The sequence below is a fragment of the Anomalospiza imberbis genome, chromosome 2, assembly GCF_031753505.1.
Source record: "Anomalospiza imberbis isolate Cuckoo-Finch-1a 21T00152 chromosome 2, ASM3175350v1, whole genome shotgun sequence".
In the NCBI taxonomy this organism is placed as follows: Eukaryota; Metazoa; Chordata; class Aves; order Passeriformes; family Viduidae; genus Anomalospiza; species Anomalospiza imberbis.
In genome coordinates this window covers 32896115-32913850 of record NC_089682.1, presented here as the reverse complement: position 1 = coordinate 32913850, position 17736 = coordinate 32896115, and the positions used below count along the sequence as shown (strand labels likewise).

General features: G+C 39.9%; 1 protein-coding gene across 4 annotated transcripts in view; it reads right to left on the bottom strand.

The window, feature by feature from the left end:
- Window positions 1-17736, bottom strand: part of EPHA3 (EPH receptor A3) — a 173756-nt gene that overhangs the window by 146266 nt on the left and 9754 nt on the right. For 2 of the 4 annotated variants that reach the window (XM_068180445.1, XM_068180446.1), the window contains exon 2: window positions 11479-11543. In XM_068180445.1, coding sequence (XP_068036546.1) covers window positions 11479-11543 — 65 coding nt within the window. Of the gene's footprint in view, window positions 1-3476; window positions 3792-11478; window positions 11544-17736 lie in introns of those variants that run through there. The other 2 variants (XM_068180443.1, XM_068180444.1) reach the window with 1 other exon arrangement.

The window sequence follows — 17736 nt, the reverse complement described above, 5'->3', positions numbered from 1 at the left end:
ATAGTTAATAACAGATTATATTGCTCTTTTTCACCTTCTATATAGGAACTTGCCATTCTTCAAATTAAACAACAACTCTGAGTCAAGTAAAACATTTTGTATTTTCTTTGGTCCATCTTCAAAGTCACCACATTTCAGCCAATATAACACAGATTGCAGACCTTTCACTTTGTGTCTCTATTAATAGTGGTTTACCCCATTAAATTAGGTCTGTGGGTTTAATGCTGCCCTCCACCTTCTAAATCAAGACATTGCAATAGTGCAATCACATGCAACAACTGAATTTTCAAAATGTAGCATGAAGTATATGTCAATTTTCCTAAAAATCTTAAGAACATTTACTGTTTTCAAAACGTTTTCCATTCTCTCCGCTTCTGTTTCCATTTCCTTTATCAGTATTTCAATACAAAAATCCCAAACTCTTCAGGAAGTCAGTGGTGCAGCCCACAATGCACCCTCTGCTTGCTGCAGCACAAGACAGACAATGCACAACTTTCTCTTAAAACACTATTTGAATTAAAAATGTGACAGCGCTGATGTTCAGTACAGGGTTTGTTCCCAGCTCTGCCCATCCCATCCCACCCTCTGTGCTTCAAAACCAACACCTGCCTTTAGTATTTTTTAGACACTCCAGTTTGTTTCCAGTCTACAGGCGTAACAATTCAGGACTGCTGTGGTTCTGGCAAATCAACCCCGTGGTAAAGGCAAAATTTCCACCCGGGCTGCACATTTATTTTGTGCATTACCTCACCACCTCTGCCTGTCCTTCATCCACAGAGCACTTTTCTACAAGATCTGATTAACATTCACCCCCTGGATGTTTTCATTGTAAGAGGATGTTCTAATCTGAAAACCATTTACTTCTAAATACAAACCACTGAATTACGGTGCCATCAGCAGAAGTGCAGCTCGGCTTCTCCTCTAAACATTTCTCCAGGCTAAAACACATCTACAGAAATGCTCTGCAGTTCAAACATTTATTACCAGGTTTCAAAGTAAAATTAAATTACCATCACGGGTACATTATGTTTATTAATAAAGTGTCACAGAAATATTAGTGAAAGTTAAACAGGTAACACAAGGATATCAGGGAACATAAACGCTCAAGTTCCAGTAGCAGTGTTTGCTTTGCCAGGTTACACATCCCATAAGTCTGATGGAATGCACTGAACATGATGTATCAAACTACACAGGCAGGAAGAAAATTAACTTCTGAAGCTCTGGTTGGGATTTTAATTCTTGTGAAAAGTGGAGAATCCTGTTGGTTTGTTCTCTGAGTGAGTGTTTGCAGAGGTGCACAAAGGCAGAGTTTTCAACAGGTAACAGGCACAAATATCACTGAATCAATCTCTGAAGTCAGAGTCTCAGGGAAACCAAAAGTGAACCCAAGCTCTCTCCCTCTCAAAGAAGCCACAAGGCTTTTCTCTGGAACATGAAGGTTGTTGTGCCATCTTTATTCCCTACTGTCATATGGCAAAGGAGCTCCAAGCCTTCCAGATGGAAGGCAGCAGAAAGAGCTCCCTAACCAATGTCAATCCAGGCTGCCTTCTGGAGATCTCACTCCACTCTTGGATTCTTCACTCACCCTCACAACTGACATCTCTCCACACAGAGCTGAATGTTTAATGTCACTATACCCAAAGCTCTCACCTTCAGTTCAGCTGCCATTATTTCCTCAGCTGTTTTTTTTTTTTTTTTTTTTTTTTATCCTGTTTACCCACAGAAAATGTTTGGGTTTTTTAAACAAACAAAACCCTTACAAACAAAAATCCAAACAAACGAACCCATTCCAACCCAAACAAACAAATAAACCCCAAAAACACTCAGTTTCCAAAAAGCACTTCTGTTACTGAATCTAAACAGACAAAATCTCCCCTCTGAGTAGAAAATACCATCATAGGATTTTTTGCTATCATGGAAAGGACTATTAAGATTGAAAAAGGTCTTGAAAACATTCAGATTTTAGCCAAACGTCTCCTCTTATAAGAGCTTTGTGATCACAAGTTAGTTTAAGGCCAGACTTTTTATTTTTAGGAGCTGTGAAGAAATAAGCCACACTATGCTGTTATCTTTCTTTTCAAGAAATCCTTCCAGAACACATTTAGCTTATACTTGTTAAATCCCTGGGTTGTAAAAGGAATGTAAACGAAACTGCAGCGTTGCTGTGAGGTGTTTCTAGACTGAAACACTCAATCAGTTACACAGATAAAGCACCTACATCCTTACTTCATCCCATTCTTGGATATTTTTCCACCATCCTACTAGAGGTTTTCCACATTAACCTCCCCATTAAGGAAGCCAGGACAGCAGTGCGTATGGCATCACACCTAATAGGACTGTTCAATACCAAGTTAAAGGACAAATATGTTGCAAAGACACAGGGATTTTTCAGTCTTGTAAAAAGAAAAAAATCTAAGGAATGATGTCATTACAGACTGCAACTTGAAAAGGAGTTAACACAAACTCTCCTCAGTAACAGCAGATGGTGTAAGAAGAGAAAACAGCCACAAAATGTGTCTTGAGATTCAGGTTAGGTATCTGGCAGAATTCTGCCCACCAGAAGCACTGAAACAGGCTGCCTGGAGGGGTTGTTACATCTCCAACCTCAGACTCCACTATCCAAAACCAGAGCTGCTGACCTGATAGAACCTTAGCAATTATCCTGCACCGAGCAGGAGACTGCGTGGCCTCCTGGCAACTCTCCTAAACAACATTTTAATTTATCTCTGGTCATCTACATCTCTGAAAATTAGACACATTTCAGTACAACACTTTAAGGGAGATTCCAAGTGAAAAGTAGATTCTGATTTATGCCATTCTGCAGCCTGACTCATAACCAACACTATCACCCTCTCCCATCAGTCATAACTTTTGAGTGAATTAACTGAAACCAACTTAATTGACTATAATGTTTTTGTTGATATCAATGAAGTCTGAACAGGCACTAATTAAAGGATTAGTGGTCAAAACCTACTTTTAACATTCCAACATAAACAATTTATATAGGATACTAATTCCTACCTTTCTACTCAAAAAGTGCAGCATATAAACCTTGACATCCAATTTAAAAGCTAAGTTTCAGCTACTGCAATCAGAAACTTTCCTCTAGATTTAAGAGACTCACTTTGGGGTTAGGCTTTTATTTTGTTTAAAAACACGAACACAGAGCAACTCAATTTTTTTCCCCCCAGAGTCCAACTAAAATCAATTGTCAGGCTCTTGAGGAAGGATGGTGTTGACTGCCCCTCCTTGCCTACTGCAAGAGCACACAAACCACATCGCAGCACAGCTCTCATCCCCTCATCCTCTGCTAACAGCCAGCAATCAAATCACTCTGTGTGTCTCAGCTGCCCTTTGGGGCCTCTGGAAACCCAACAGCTGGAAATAAAGTTGGAGTAATCGCATTTAGGCAGGAGGGACCAACCCGCAGATGAAATGGCCAGATGTCACGGAGCGAAACTCTGAGATTTCATCACCTTATTATGTGTAAGATGGTATCTCCACCCGGTGCAGAGAGCCCTCAGCAGCTCACAGCCTCCACCGCTGATTAAAAGCAGAGTATCAGCACAAAACATGAGTTCCACCGTAACACCTTCCACTCCAAACACCAAAACAAGAGCACCAAGAACCAAAACAGCGGCTGCTGGCTGAGGTCTGCAGCTGGATGCTTTATCCCAAGGGACACAGAGCAGCTGCCTAAAGCGTGGCGAGCCTGTCCGGGCGGGAGGTGCGGGACAGCATCCCGGTCCCCGCCGCAGGGACATTGCCACCTGCCGGGACACAGAGCGGGGACGGGAGGCGAGATGGGAGCCCGGGGAGCGGGCTGGGGAGCGGGGAGCGGGCTGGGGAGCGGGGAGCGGGGAGCGGGGATGCTGCGCTCGGAGCGAGCCGGGCTGTGCCGTGCGGACGGAGCCCCCGCCGCTCCCCGCTGGTGCGGGACGCCAACACCAACATCCCCGCTGGGCACAGCCTTATGGGGACGCTGTCCTAGCAACCCACCAAGCCCGTCACCCTCCTCCAGCGGGATGCCGGGGGGCTGGGAGGGGAACAGCGAGGCGGTGCACGCTCCCACCACACTCCTCCTCCTCCATCATCATCATCATCATCATCATCATCATCATCGCACACTGCTCTGCCCGAGCCGCAGCCGTCCCTGTGTGTGCCGCAGCGTCCCCAGGGCTGGCGATGGCCCAGGCCGGGCTGAGGGTGCCCGGAGCAGGGAGGGGAAGGAAGGGCAGGCGATGTTTTTGGGGCCGCGAAGCGCTCCCGACACCGCCCGCCCGGCCGGCGCTGGGCGCTGCCCGCGCTCCTCAGCCAGGCTTGCGAGCCGCTCCGGGCAAGACAAAGCGGGTGAAATCAGGAAATTAATTACCACAACGCTCAGGCTATTTTCACAAACAACTCGGAAAGACTGGGGGAAGAGGGAAATCAAGCAACGCGTATCTCCCGCCTTGAAACATCCTGCGAGTCTCGCTCATTCACCCTGCACCCATCAGTGCCCTTCGCGCCCACTTCCCATTTCCTCCTAAAAGCACTTTATACCTTCTAAAAGCACTTCTAGAACTACAGGCATCTCACACCGAATGCTTACAGGTATTTGGGGAAAAAAGAAAGAAAATCCAGAATAAACTACCTACCCAAACTATTGAGACCATAAATATAATCATAGCAAAGCTATCAGGAGAAAAACATTTATGGACATTTTTAACTGAAGACAGGAGTTTCTTGTCTTGTGGACTTGATGTTATTAAAACAGTCTTAAAACCGACTGCAGTGTGCCCCTATGATAAATAATACTGCATTTCATGACAGTTCCTGTATTTACTTTGTTCTGTTCTGGTTTATGCAAACAAATTCAACACAAAAGTATAAAATTATGAAGTAAGTGTTTCTTCACAAAATGAAAAATATCTCGTGGTGATGAGACCATTTGAGAGAACTTCTCACAAATGGCCTGGATTTATGCTGACAGAAATAAAATTCTGCCCATGAGGAGAATGACGTTGCTTCTAAGCTTTGAAAGTTAAAAGGGAAAATTGGAAGCTGAAGCATCTCCATTTCCAGTTTTAAATAAGATCTTTATTTAACTCTTGGAGCAAAAGCCAAAACTTGCTCTTTTTTTTTTTTTTTCCTTTTTTATTTGAAACCACAGAAAACTGATCTCCAACCTTCAGCAACCTTATTACCAGTAAATAAAAGGACTGATGAGGCTAATGAAATACGGGAGGTTGTCCATATTTTTCATTATAAAACATGCTCTAAGGACAGTGCCCTTATTGTACTTTTTCATCTTGTTGCTACAATTATGTTTAATAGAAATCACATAATTTGAAGTAACATAGTAAAAAAGTAGAAAAAAAGAAAAGTCTCCCTCCCTTAATAATAATCACTGAAACTAGCACCATTTCTACTTTAGATCAACTTGAAAGCTGATCTAAAAATGTACCAAAACACAGCACCATTATGATCACATTGAATTTTTCAAATTAATGCAATGCAGACTACAATTATTAAAGAAAACCTCACATCTTAAGAATATTCCAGTGCTCCGCATTTTAAAAAGGAAGGCATTTCTCTCTGGTAACAGTTGCTAACAAGACCAGGGATGCATAAAATTCTGAAGTAATATGTTTAATCTCTTTCTTTTTCCCCAAAGCATTTCTCTTATTTCTTTAGTCAACTCCACTTAGGTTTTTCAATTTAAACTTCCCTTTTAAATGCATGCTTAATGCAAGCAGCAGAAGATAGTGTACAGAAGAAACACTAGTCAAAACAAGTTAAAATACACTGTCATTGACTACTTTCACACTGTTTCTGAAAATATCAACAAAACTCACATTTATTCAAAATCAGTCATGAATATAACAATATTCAGAGAATTAACATATTTATCTGGCCTATCTCATAGCTTTATGTTGCTACAAGAAAGATCTATCAGAAAGGGGAAAAAAGTAAAATACAAAAAATTTTCTTTATACTAATTCAGATTTTGTGTAAAAGCAGCATCCACAAACTGAAGAAACCACAACTGCATTCTGATTCAAGGCTGAGTGAATGAAGAGACTTGAAAAACTTCAGAAATCGGGCAGATTTCTAATTGTCCCTCTCCAAAGCAAAATCATTCATTTTACAGCAGAACACTCAGGGAGATTTATTCCAGCAGGAAGAAAACAAGAAGTCTAAAATTGAGAAACAGAACATGCTTGATTACAGAAAACTGAAGGTAAAAAGAAAAACTTTTATGAAAACTCTTATTTTTTTAAAGTTTTCACTATTTTTAAAAATGGAGAACCAAGTGAAACAAATACACTTTCAGTGCACCCCAGAAGCACATACTGAAGTGAAAAAATGAGCACATTAACAAAAAAAAATTATTTCCCCAATCAGCCGCTCAGTGTAAGATGAAACAAAGTCTGTGAATCACAAAACCAGAATCCCAAGTGGTTCCTTTGACTTGCAAGCGTCACAACAGTCTGCCTGCATTTCAGACATGATACACAAATCGTGGAAGGCAGGCTAACAGTATGAGGTTGTAAGGAGACCAGAGCTCAGGCAAAACAGATAAATCTTGATTTTACCAGAACACATTGTTTTAAGAAGTACTAAGGAAACTCCATTGCTGATGGTTAGAGAAAAGAAAGTATACAGCATAACATGATTGCTTTCATTTTTAAAACAAGGACCTAATTTTTTATTTTACAAAGAGATCTTTAAGTTTCAGTCTTTTGTCTCATACCAATTATTTGATACCACTGGGTTCACTTTGAAATTCATTTTCATGACCACTTAGTGATTTCAGCAACACATCTCATTTTATATTCAGTACTGCTTAGAAGTTGTCAAGTTTGGTGTCAGACAAAAAAATGAACACGGGCTAAGACGTCGATCAGCATCAAAAAAAACCTAAAATGAGGCGTTTGATAAATTTCTGCATTTTTGTTGGCCAGTTTTGAGGTTTTTTGGCAGCTCTGCTGCCCTGAGATTCTGCAGTGGTATGAAAATGTGAGACTTGTGCAAGGAAGAAAAACTTTGCGTGTGCCCAGCTGAAGGAAAGGCACAAGGAAAACCACTGGCACTAAGGACCTACTAAAAGAAACAAACAAATCCAAACCTTTCACAGAACAGGATGCAATTAATATCAAGACACAAAGCTGCAGGAAAGCAAACCCCGTGGAAATACTTATTCCTCTTCAAAATGTCTTTGCATTAACAGAGAAACTTTCCAGTCACAGTGGGCTGAGAAACTGGTTTTTGAATGACATTTATTTGAGAGCATCTTCATGAGAGCCAGGATGTACCCGGCACAAATTCTCCTCTACCTTCACCTAGTCACAAGGGACATCCAAATGCAAGGCAAATAAGTCAGGCTCTCCTGCAGTCACTCTGTCCATGATATCCCCCAAAAAGAAAAGACCGAAAAGTTTTTATAGTGCCACACATTAGGCAACTATTGAAAGCATAACAAATGAAACTAAGTAGGCTGCCAGCAGCCTGGGTAGGCAGCAATGCAGGCTAACGTGACAAACTACTGTCTGGCTTTTGAAATATAAGAAAGGAGGCATTTTCCTCACTTTTGCTTGGATTTTTTTTTTTTTTTTTTTAATTCTAACCCAATTTTTGGTTGATGGAAAAACTCTCATTAATCTCAGTCACGCAGGCTCTAGCCTGCCTGGCACAACACCAGGGGAGCAGAGAATGTTACCCTTCTCTCCTCAAATACTCATTAACCACTTTCCATTACCGACATGATCAGCTCGATTTGTTCAAATAACCATCAGAGTGACCACTAAGAAAAAGCCAAGTTATCCACACCAGATTTTGAACTAGGTGGCCAAAAGTTTAAGGTACTGAGTATGGCCAGCTCTCAAAGAAATCTAATGTTTCTGAAGAAACTCAGGGATTTAGAAAGCTGTCAAGATCAAAGACAGAAATCGTTATTTTTCCAATCAGTCTTTTACATTTTGTCTGCATTTTACTAATTTTAGCCATGTACAGAACTCAGTGAGGTTGGGTTTTTTTTTTTTTTTTTGTTAGAGCTGCTTCTCTTGTGGTTTGTTTTTCCTGACTTGGTTAGGTTACTTTTTTTAACAATTATCTTTTACATGACAGTAAAAAAATGCCACAGCATTCCTTTCTCTAGCTACAAACAAAACAAGATAAGAGTGATTTCTCTGTTACTTTTCTACTGACTACATGAAAAAACGTGACCAAACATTTTAAGTCCATAAATTTGACTAATAAATACGTAAAGATTGAGTCATCGAGTCACAAGCTGCATGACTGCAGAATGATGGATTATGTCACAAATATTTGGGTGTTTTTTTTCAAACTTCACCAAAAAAAAAACCATGGCACAGGAGTCAGATACATCTTTCTCCCTAAAAAATGATGCTGAAACCAATAAAATTCCTTCCATGAATATGCAGAGCGGGGTTTAGACTGTACTGCTTTTGTCCTGTATGAATTATCCATCACATTTCTATTGTATATTATTAAAGTGACTTGCTTTATCCTCCCAACCCCCACATCTGTGCTGCTGTAATTTATGTGAATTACGGTTAATGATCATTTGCATTATGCTTAATCAGCATATCAATAATATACTCTGCACAGAGTAAGTAGCTCTTGTTTCTTTCCCTTTTAATGAAACCTATAGAAATGGAGCTGGGGTTTGACTGATTGGCATCACAAAAAGGTTGCCTGGGCAGGTGCTGGGGATGGTGGCAGAGGACAGGGCCTTGTGGCTGCTGCCAATCATGCTCAAGCATCAGCAAAACCTGCTATTATATATTTTTTAATTCTTGTGCCTTGCTATCTGGAGAGGCCAATGCTTTGTGCTGACGGGGTTTTAATGAGCTTGACCAGATCAGTGTTCCTGGAGCCAAGGCTGTGGCTGTGTGGGATGGTTCAAGGAGAGATCACATTCTTCCAGGGTGATATTACTCACTAGAGTCTCAACCACTGCCATTACCATGTGCTCATGTTGGACACACAAACCCCTGAATACCAATGAGCTACAAACCTTAACATGAATATTCAGGAATTTCTGGAAAGCTATTACTATATATGCTTAAGTCGAAGGCAACTTAAAGGAATAAAGAAGAACCAATCAATTTGGGTCATTTTGCCAAAAATCAATCAATATCATGTATCAACAGGATAAAATTATTAACCTAGTAAGAGGTTTGTTAAACACTTCAGCTAAATTATTTTTTAAAACCCTGTACGTCACCAGCTTTGGTGTCCTGACATTTATGTGAACACTGCTGCGCGCTTGAGAGGAACTGGCACGACACCAATATTCTCATTTGTGAGTCACAGCCTCCATGCAGCTCTATCAGCTTTACCTTCTAAATCACTGCTCTGCTATTAGCAATCTTTTAATATGATGTGACATCTTTATTACAACGTTTTTCCACTGAAGTTTAAGTTCATATTTTAGCTCAGAGACAGACACAGCTATATTTACCAGGTTTAATTAATTGACTATAAATAAAAGGCTGTAAGAAGAGAGTGTCTCTGTCACAAGATGCTCAAGTTGTCACCATTTTAAAGCAAAATGCCAACTGGGATAGGATAAACATTGTTATTTCTATACTTTACATTTATATTTCAAAATGTAAGCTTAAAATTTCAAGGTATTTTGAAGACTACAGTCTAGAGCCTCACAGCATATGATCTACATTCATTTACTGCCACGCAATTTTTAATGAAGAATTTCATTAACTTGTAAGAACATCAGTGAAATTCCATGATTTACTTTGGCATCGATATCCGAGGATATGGCAGTAAATAGGAACAGCATGTACAAACACACGCAAACAACAACTTGGGCTGGATTTACCTGACAAAAACTTGCAAAAGCCAGTAAAATTGACCTTGACAGATCCAGGGGCCCTTTTTGGTTGGGTAATGCAGCACATCTGTTTTCCTTATAGCCCCCATGATACCCTGCATCATTCCCTACCAACTGCTTTAGGCATCCAAGGCAGGAGAGACACAGCTGCAGGGAGCAGAGCAGCAGATCTGCACAGCTGCAAGGAGCTGAACAGAGCAGGAGAGCAAAGCAGAGGAGCAGTGGGAGCTGGGAGAGAAAGGCTTAAAAAAATGCAAGTGAAATAAAAACACACTGATGGACTAGAAATTGCTGGAGAGTTCCCTCTTGGACATCCTGTTTAGAGAAGTTTCTTGTTGGGAAAAGTCAGCAGAAAAAGCCACTAGGAGGAAACCTGAACCCTCTTCCCACTTCTTTCCCATGAGAATGGAACAATTTTATCCAGAGACACAGAGAGAGATCCATGCATAAACTCAAAAAATGAACCAAACCTTCATCCTTAAATACTGCTACACACCTGCTTAATGCCTAATATCAGGAAGGCACAACTTAAATATTAGCAAAGGAATCCCATGAGGCAGAGATGCAAAGGCCCTATTAATACTGTTTCTGTAAAAGTGATAAAGGTGAATCAACAACTTGCCCAAAGCTTAAAAAAAGAAAAGAAAGAAAGAACAGCAAAAGGAAGTCTCACAGGTGCTTTCTTTCAGCAAAGACTTGATGGCTCAGCCTTCTCTGAGAGCAAGGGTAGCTCTGAAAACTAGGGGGGTTCAACTGAAAATTGGGGTTTTTTGTGTTTGGGGGAAACAGAATGCAGGAATGCAGGAGTCATCCTGCATATCTGCATGACGTAATGCAGAAAGAGAGGGATGGGATGTTCCTACACACAAACATACAGAGATATGGAGGTGGAGAGTGAACACATATCAGCATCACCAGACAGATATACAACATTTAGTCATCAATATGGTGTTATCAATAATTTTTTTTAAAGAGTCTGCTAGCAAAAACTATATAGAAATGATGGAGTTAGTAAACTGGAAAGCACAGGTGCTTTAAGACTGCACTTCTAAATCTTCCAGAATACCTAGTTTAAGTAGATCTGGATACAAGGTAAACAAAACAACCACCAACCACCTCCAGAACATTATTTAGACATTTCTGTGGTAATACTCCAACTCATACCTTGAACAGTTTAGTATCATTCAGCACAAAAGTTACAAAGAAGTACTTACATCAGCCACTTACTCCACACAGCTTTCACCTTCCACTACTTCCATCTGAACAAATTAGCAAGTAACACCATGAAGCAGAGCCATGATCTCTTTTAGAAACACGCTGTATGACAGAGAAGGAGCAGGACCTAAAGAGAACTTTTTGCTGCTGTTGTTCAGTGCACCTCCTGCTTTCATGTTTCTCCCCAAGGAACGAGCCCTTCCAGGGGTTTAGCTGCAGTGGGATGGGTGTTCTAAAGAGAAGGCCCCACAGCTATGTAAATCATATTTTGCAAGTTCAGAGCAGATTATTTTTGCACCTCCAAAGCCCCAGCCTTATTGCACGGTGTCTTCTGAAGAGGAAACAATGGTTAAATAGCACATTGGTCTGCAGCAGCACTTTCCCATTTCACACTCCAGTGAACTCACCCCATGTGATGGGTAGGAGATCCAGCCCAGCTCCCCTTGAATTGTTTTTGAATCCAGCAGATTAACTACAAAAGAAGACACAAGGAAGAGAAGTGAGTTTCCTTTGCCTCTGCCCAGTTAACCTCAGTTACCCACACCCAGAGCTGTGTTTATTTGTGAGCAGTTGATTTGTTCAGGTGGCCTGGCGGTGAAGCTGCACAGAAGAAAAAAGACAAATGAAAAGGATCATCTTGTTTAGCTTAAAACACTATGAACAGCAAACAGGGCAACTTCTGAAAACCAGAAAAGTGACAAAAAACAAACAATGGATCATGGCTAAATTAATTGCAGCAGGGGGTGGGAACAGAACTCTTCTATCAGCTGCACGAACCACAGCGTTTTCCCCTCGGATGCCTGAAATTTGGGTCACTGCATTTGACTGAAATGGTGAGATCTGAATATTTAAATCATTATTTGATTAAAGGCATCTATTTGGCATCTATAATCTTCTCAGAATATAGGAATAAATAATGCAAGCTGATTAAAGTGCTTCCTGCAGTTCTTTCTTGCTTCTGATCTAATTTGTTCTCAAATTGTCTTGCAGTAGTGTTTCCTAAATGTCACGTGTAACACATTAGATACAAAAGTAATTATTTACAACATTACAAGTACAGACAAACCTGCTTTTAAAGAGGGCCATCAATTGATTGCTAATCTTGCTGTTTTTTTTTTTTTTTTGAGCCATGCATTAATTTTCAGTGTGAAAAGGAAGATTTTATATGTAAACAGTCTGACAGGCATCTTCCAGTCAATCAAATCTCAGTGGGTTTATACCTATTTTTAGACACAATGGGTATTTTAAATAAAAATATACATCCAAATTAAAGGATATTTTTCTTTTAGCATTTATTTGTTTCCTACAAGCACAAAAATAAATTATTTTCCTCATCTTGGCCATACAGCCTCCAAGTGCTTGGTCACACACTTCCCTAAGTAACTACTTTATCAGCATGAAGCAGAACAGGTGAATTTATACAAAACACTGTATGAAAGAAAATAGCCTCTATATAAATAGCAACTAATGAAGTATTAATACTTCATGGCAACACTGTAATATTTATTATCTGCAATCTGGGCTTACTTTTGTTGGGTATGCTCACCAACCCCCCACGCCCCCTTTATTTTTTTTCCCCTTCAGTATGGAAAATAATGATAACAAGAAATTAAATAAATCTCAGCATATGCTAGGACATTTTAACACCTGACAATGACAATCTATTAGAGGTAGCCACTGTAGCATCATCTTATATTTCGTCATCTTCATCTTATATTTGTTAACCTGAAGGGTTGTCACTGTCCCCAGAACCAGATGGCCTTGAGCATTGGCGTTCCAAGTAAACAGGAGAGCAGGAAACAAAAAATGAAGGACAATATCTACAAATCAGCTGAGTTAAGCTATTTGTATTATTACATCATTCTCCTTTTAACTGCTATTTAATTTTGGACACCACTTAAAAAAAAAAGGGCTCTGAAGGCATTCTTTTTTCGGTTAATTAGGATGTGCAGAAGGAGATGCAGGAGTACAGTATTAGAAATAAGACTGTGCTATAAAGAACCATAAATAAACACATTTTCTACATTTGTGTGCACACATATTTGTGTTTTGTATGCATATATGTGCACTGCTATTCTATGACTGAGCTGCTCTGCCATCTACGTGAGAAAAATGTTTCCCCCTGCAGTTATTCTCCCCTTTAAAAGAAAACAATAGCAATGTTTTATCTACATCAATAAACAAAATATCTTTACTAATATTACAGAAAGAACATAATCCAGTGCTACATATTTCTTAGCTCTGAATCAAGTCCTCAATCACGTTCACAAAGAGAAAGCAGTCAGTCCTTTATTGAGTGCACACAGCCCTAGGCAGGCTACTCTGCAGCAAGGTTTGCATCCATAAAAAGGAAAAAGCAATAAAAATTCAAAAGGAGACGTGCACTTCTCATTTTTTGTTAGTAGAAATTCCCACAGATTCTGGATGTCCCGGGATGCGACAGATCTGTTTGCCATGCATCTGCACTGCACAGTGTTGAAGGAAGTGTGACTCCTGAAGAAAATCACTTGGCAAGAAGTGGCTGAGACAAATCACTCAGGAACAAACTTAGGTAATATATTTTTTATATAATAAATAATATATATTAATATATTATTATATTAATTATATATTATTTATTCTTTCAGGACAAACTCCTTGAAAACATGATTGCAACCATTCTGAAATCGATGAATTCAGTTCAAACTCATCAGTTTCGTCTGCAAAACACAACCAGGCAATGGACCCACAGCTTGGTGGTAGTTTCCCCTCTCTAGATCTGCCCTGCAGGTCCAGCTTGCCCTCACAGGCATCACAACAGGACATGGATGGCAATTGAATGTTCAGTGTTCCCCACAACAGGCAGGTGCCTCAGCCATGGGGCAATCTAATATCATCAGGATCAAATCTATCAAGTTAAGAATATTTTTTCAGCTCTCTCCTTCATTCCACTTTCCTCATCTCCTTCAGACTGGAACCACTACTTTTCCATGCTCAAACCTGTTTCACTACATTTTAGAAGTCCTTGCAAGAGAGGTTTTCACACTGGCTACAGAAGGCTTCTGGTCCAGATGTGTGTTGTGGTGTTCCTTAATAGTATCTAAAATGCAAAAAACATATTTCCTTTCAAGTAGTAACTTCAAAAAAAAAAAAACACCTTCCTCTTCCTTCTGATAAAAGCTTCTAGGACACTCATTTTCCCTGTGACTTACAGAGAGTTGCACACCTTGATAGAAAGGAAACAATAATGCAGAACTTAGAAGACGCAATCCTGGTCTCTAGACAAAAATGACTGGGAGAAGCAATGGTTCATTTTGTCATGGTATATCTGGAAACTGGAGGAGAAGATAGCATTTCCCTACACTAAGACAGAATAAATACATGAAGAATGGGTTAGAAATTCATTGTCTGATTTATTTTTCTTCATGGATTTGGATGATTAGGTAAAAAGTAAAAATGGAAAACTTCACGGAAGCACTTGATCCCTACATTAACTCATTACAACTTCTTTTAATCCTGATAGATCCTTTAGTGTAACAAAATAAAACACTTGGTCAGGTCTATTTTGTGAACCAATTCATGAAGTGTTTAATGAAGATGTACTCAGTCAGATCCTCACCGGCAGGCATTTTTCAGTGTGATCCCCATTTGTTTTTCCACGTATACAGTTAAAGTTAAATGAAAGCCATTACTTAAATATCCTAAAAATGCCTACAGCCACGTATTTCCTAGATGAAAGAAGTTTATGAGCAGCTCACACAACTCATCTGCCCTCCTTCTACCAACTCCTCCTGCAAAACAGTGTGACCATCACTCAGCTGGTTCCTACAAAAATCCCTGAGGTTAACCAGCTCTTAAAAAAAGCTGAATAGTTTTGTTGTTAGAGACAATTCTTTCCAACAGAATGCCTTGGAAAAGATTCCTGGTTGTGCTGAGGAGACACAGAGGAGCACTCATAAAGCAACTTTAAGTAAATAGATAAAGTGTTGTCTAACTAGCTCAGTGTCCTGCATTGGTTCCCAACATGTAATTACCTTAATTTAAAGCTACTGGTAATTCTAAAGGAGAATTTACTGGTATTAAGATGAGCAGCCATGACTTCTGACTCTGGAAATCAGTGATTTGGTCCTCCTGTACAACAGCCCTGCTCTCCACACTACAATGCAGTATTTCTGCCAATGCAGCACACCCCTAAAATTCCAATTAAGAACATGTTCTGTCTCTCCTGCCTGATTCCCTTGGCCTTCCCCATGCACAGCCACAGGAGAAAGCATTATCAGCTCCCTCCATGTGGATTTCCAGGGGGTAAATTGAATCTCTCTCCAGAACTGGAGTAGGGATGTGGATGTGAAACACAAAGCTCCCTCACCCTCCCTCTCACAGCATCAGCAGCAGATGAATGGAGGCTTGGGTGGAATATGACACTCATGCTACCAGAAACTGCTTCCAGATTTGGGAGTGATGGTCCAGGGCTCACTAACAGCATGTTTCATCAGGAGGGATGTCAGGGAATGAAAAGAACCCTAAGACTAAAGTGATTCCTGAACACAGTCTGAAAGCTGCAGCATTTCCAGAAAGACGTGGAGTAAGAACTGCCACAACGAACTGAATACAGCAGAAATACCTCCCAGAAGAATGAAAATTAACAAACAAATCTTGTGCCAGGTAGAATCGCTCTGAGATTCCCCTCACTGCTGAAGAAATGAGGAAAGCCTGCTAGGGGACACTATCCTACAACTTGCAATATGTACAGAACCACCTACAAACAATTTCACCAGTGGAAAGCATTTCCAAATTTTCTTCTTTACAAAGAAAATACAAAGCAATAGCCAATGTCAAGAGATACTAAAATATTTTTATAATTAATATTTTATAATTAAATATTTTTATAATTAACATTTATAATTATTAACATTTATAATTTATAATTAAATGTTTTTATAATTAACATTTTTCATTAATATTAAAAAGTGCATAAAAACTACTCACACCACCATTTTGTCTTCCCTTGTTTGGCAACAAACTTTGAGTTTAGAAATATCCTGCCTAGTTATTTAAAAATGCCAACAAATAGGAAAAATTAAATTTTCTATGCAACAACAAAAGAAAAACCCTAAAAAATGGTGAATGTCTAATTGAAATGTGCCATATAATCCCCAGCAGCAAAGAAAATACTCTGTGGCAGAAAGTCAGCAAGAAGTTGGTTTTGGGGTGGGACAGAGCGGAGTCAGCACAAAGCCTGATGTACATTTTTGGAATGGTGGACCTTTCCCAGCAGAGGGGGCTTGCACCTGTATTTTCATCCACCTATGAACACAGATCTGAGTCTTCTCAACTCTCTATTGCCCCAGCAGTGGCAGCACATGACTTCTGTGTCTTGGATTATTGTGGGGCTGGAACCAACATTTATAGACGGGCAGGCAGAACTCAGGCAAGGCCAAAGTTGCACCTCAGTGCAATTTTAATTTCCAGCTAGGATCAGCTATCACGCTGATGTTGCCATGAAACCAGCTAAGGCAGACCAAGAAACCTTTGGGAAGGGACAACAAATAAAAAAGGGTGTCCAACAGTGAAGACTGATTTTAAGTAGTCTGATTTGCTGCTTGCTTAATAATAAAAGTCAAGTCTCCTGTGATTTTATGGTCCTGCATTTCCTCTCAAATGTTTTACTGAAGATGTTAGCACTGCTCATAAGAAAATAATTTAAAAACAGCCAGTAGAACTCTGCAGCACTTAGCCAACCCACATGCAATTTACTAAAAAACTCTTTGCTAAAGCTGAGATTTCTGCTGAGCCCACAGCCAGGCCACAGTCCTGAGAGAGGCACAGCCCTGTGGGGTCTGCACTTCCAACCCTCCTTGCCTGAGCTGTGACACTGCTGTGACACATCACAAATGTGATTTTGTGCAGAACATTCCAAATTTGGCAACTGTCATGTTCAATCTGTGGTCAGACTGCTGACTGAAGGACTCCACCAGGCTGGGGGCAAGGGATGAACATGCAAACAAAAACCAAAATGAATTAAAATATAATTGCTGCAATTCTGAACACAGGAATCTTCAGAAAAGACTGGAAAGACCAAGCCTCTATTCTTTTCATTTAAATGTTCAGAAAAACTTTCCAAAATTAAAAGATTTTGTTATAAATATCAGATGTAAAGACAAAAAACTAGTGAATTATGTCAAATTACCCTAGAGATTATTGCTTCTGCAGAACATAAAAGCTTCCACCATCAATTTGGATGATTTGGCAAATTCTAATTTTATGGCAGCCTCCCGCAGTTTTTGAATAGGAAGAATTTAATTTTCCTCCTCCCAGATTTTACTTTTCTTATCAAACACATTCCCCACGAGTGTCTGAGGCCAGATTTAGATACCTCAGCTTTTTCTACAGCTGAAAAAGAAGCAGAAGCAGCCAAAGCAGCAATCCCTCACTGCAGGTTTCTCTCAAAAGGCTGCCATGAAGGAGGGAATGCAGGACAGCAATCAGCAATTCAGGAATGCCTATAAATAAAAACATCACCTGCACTCCATGCTAAGTGGAAGCCCTCCAGTGGTCTTCCTCATTTTGCTAAGTATGGTGCCTGCCTGTGGAAAAGGGAAAAACCATCCACCCATTCTCAGTGATGAACACAGGCAAAACAGATTTTTATTTCTTTTTTATTACTTTGAAACATGAGTGTTCTC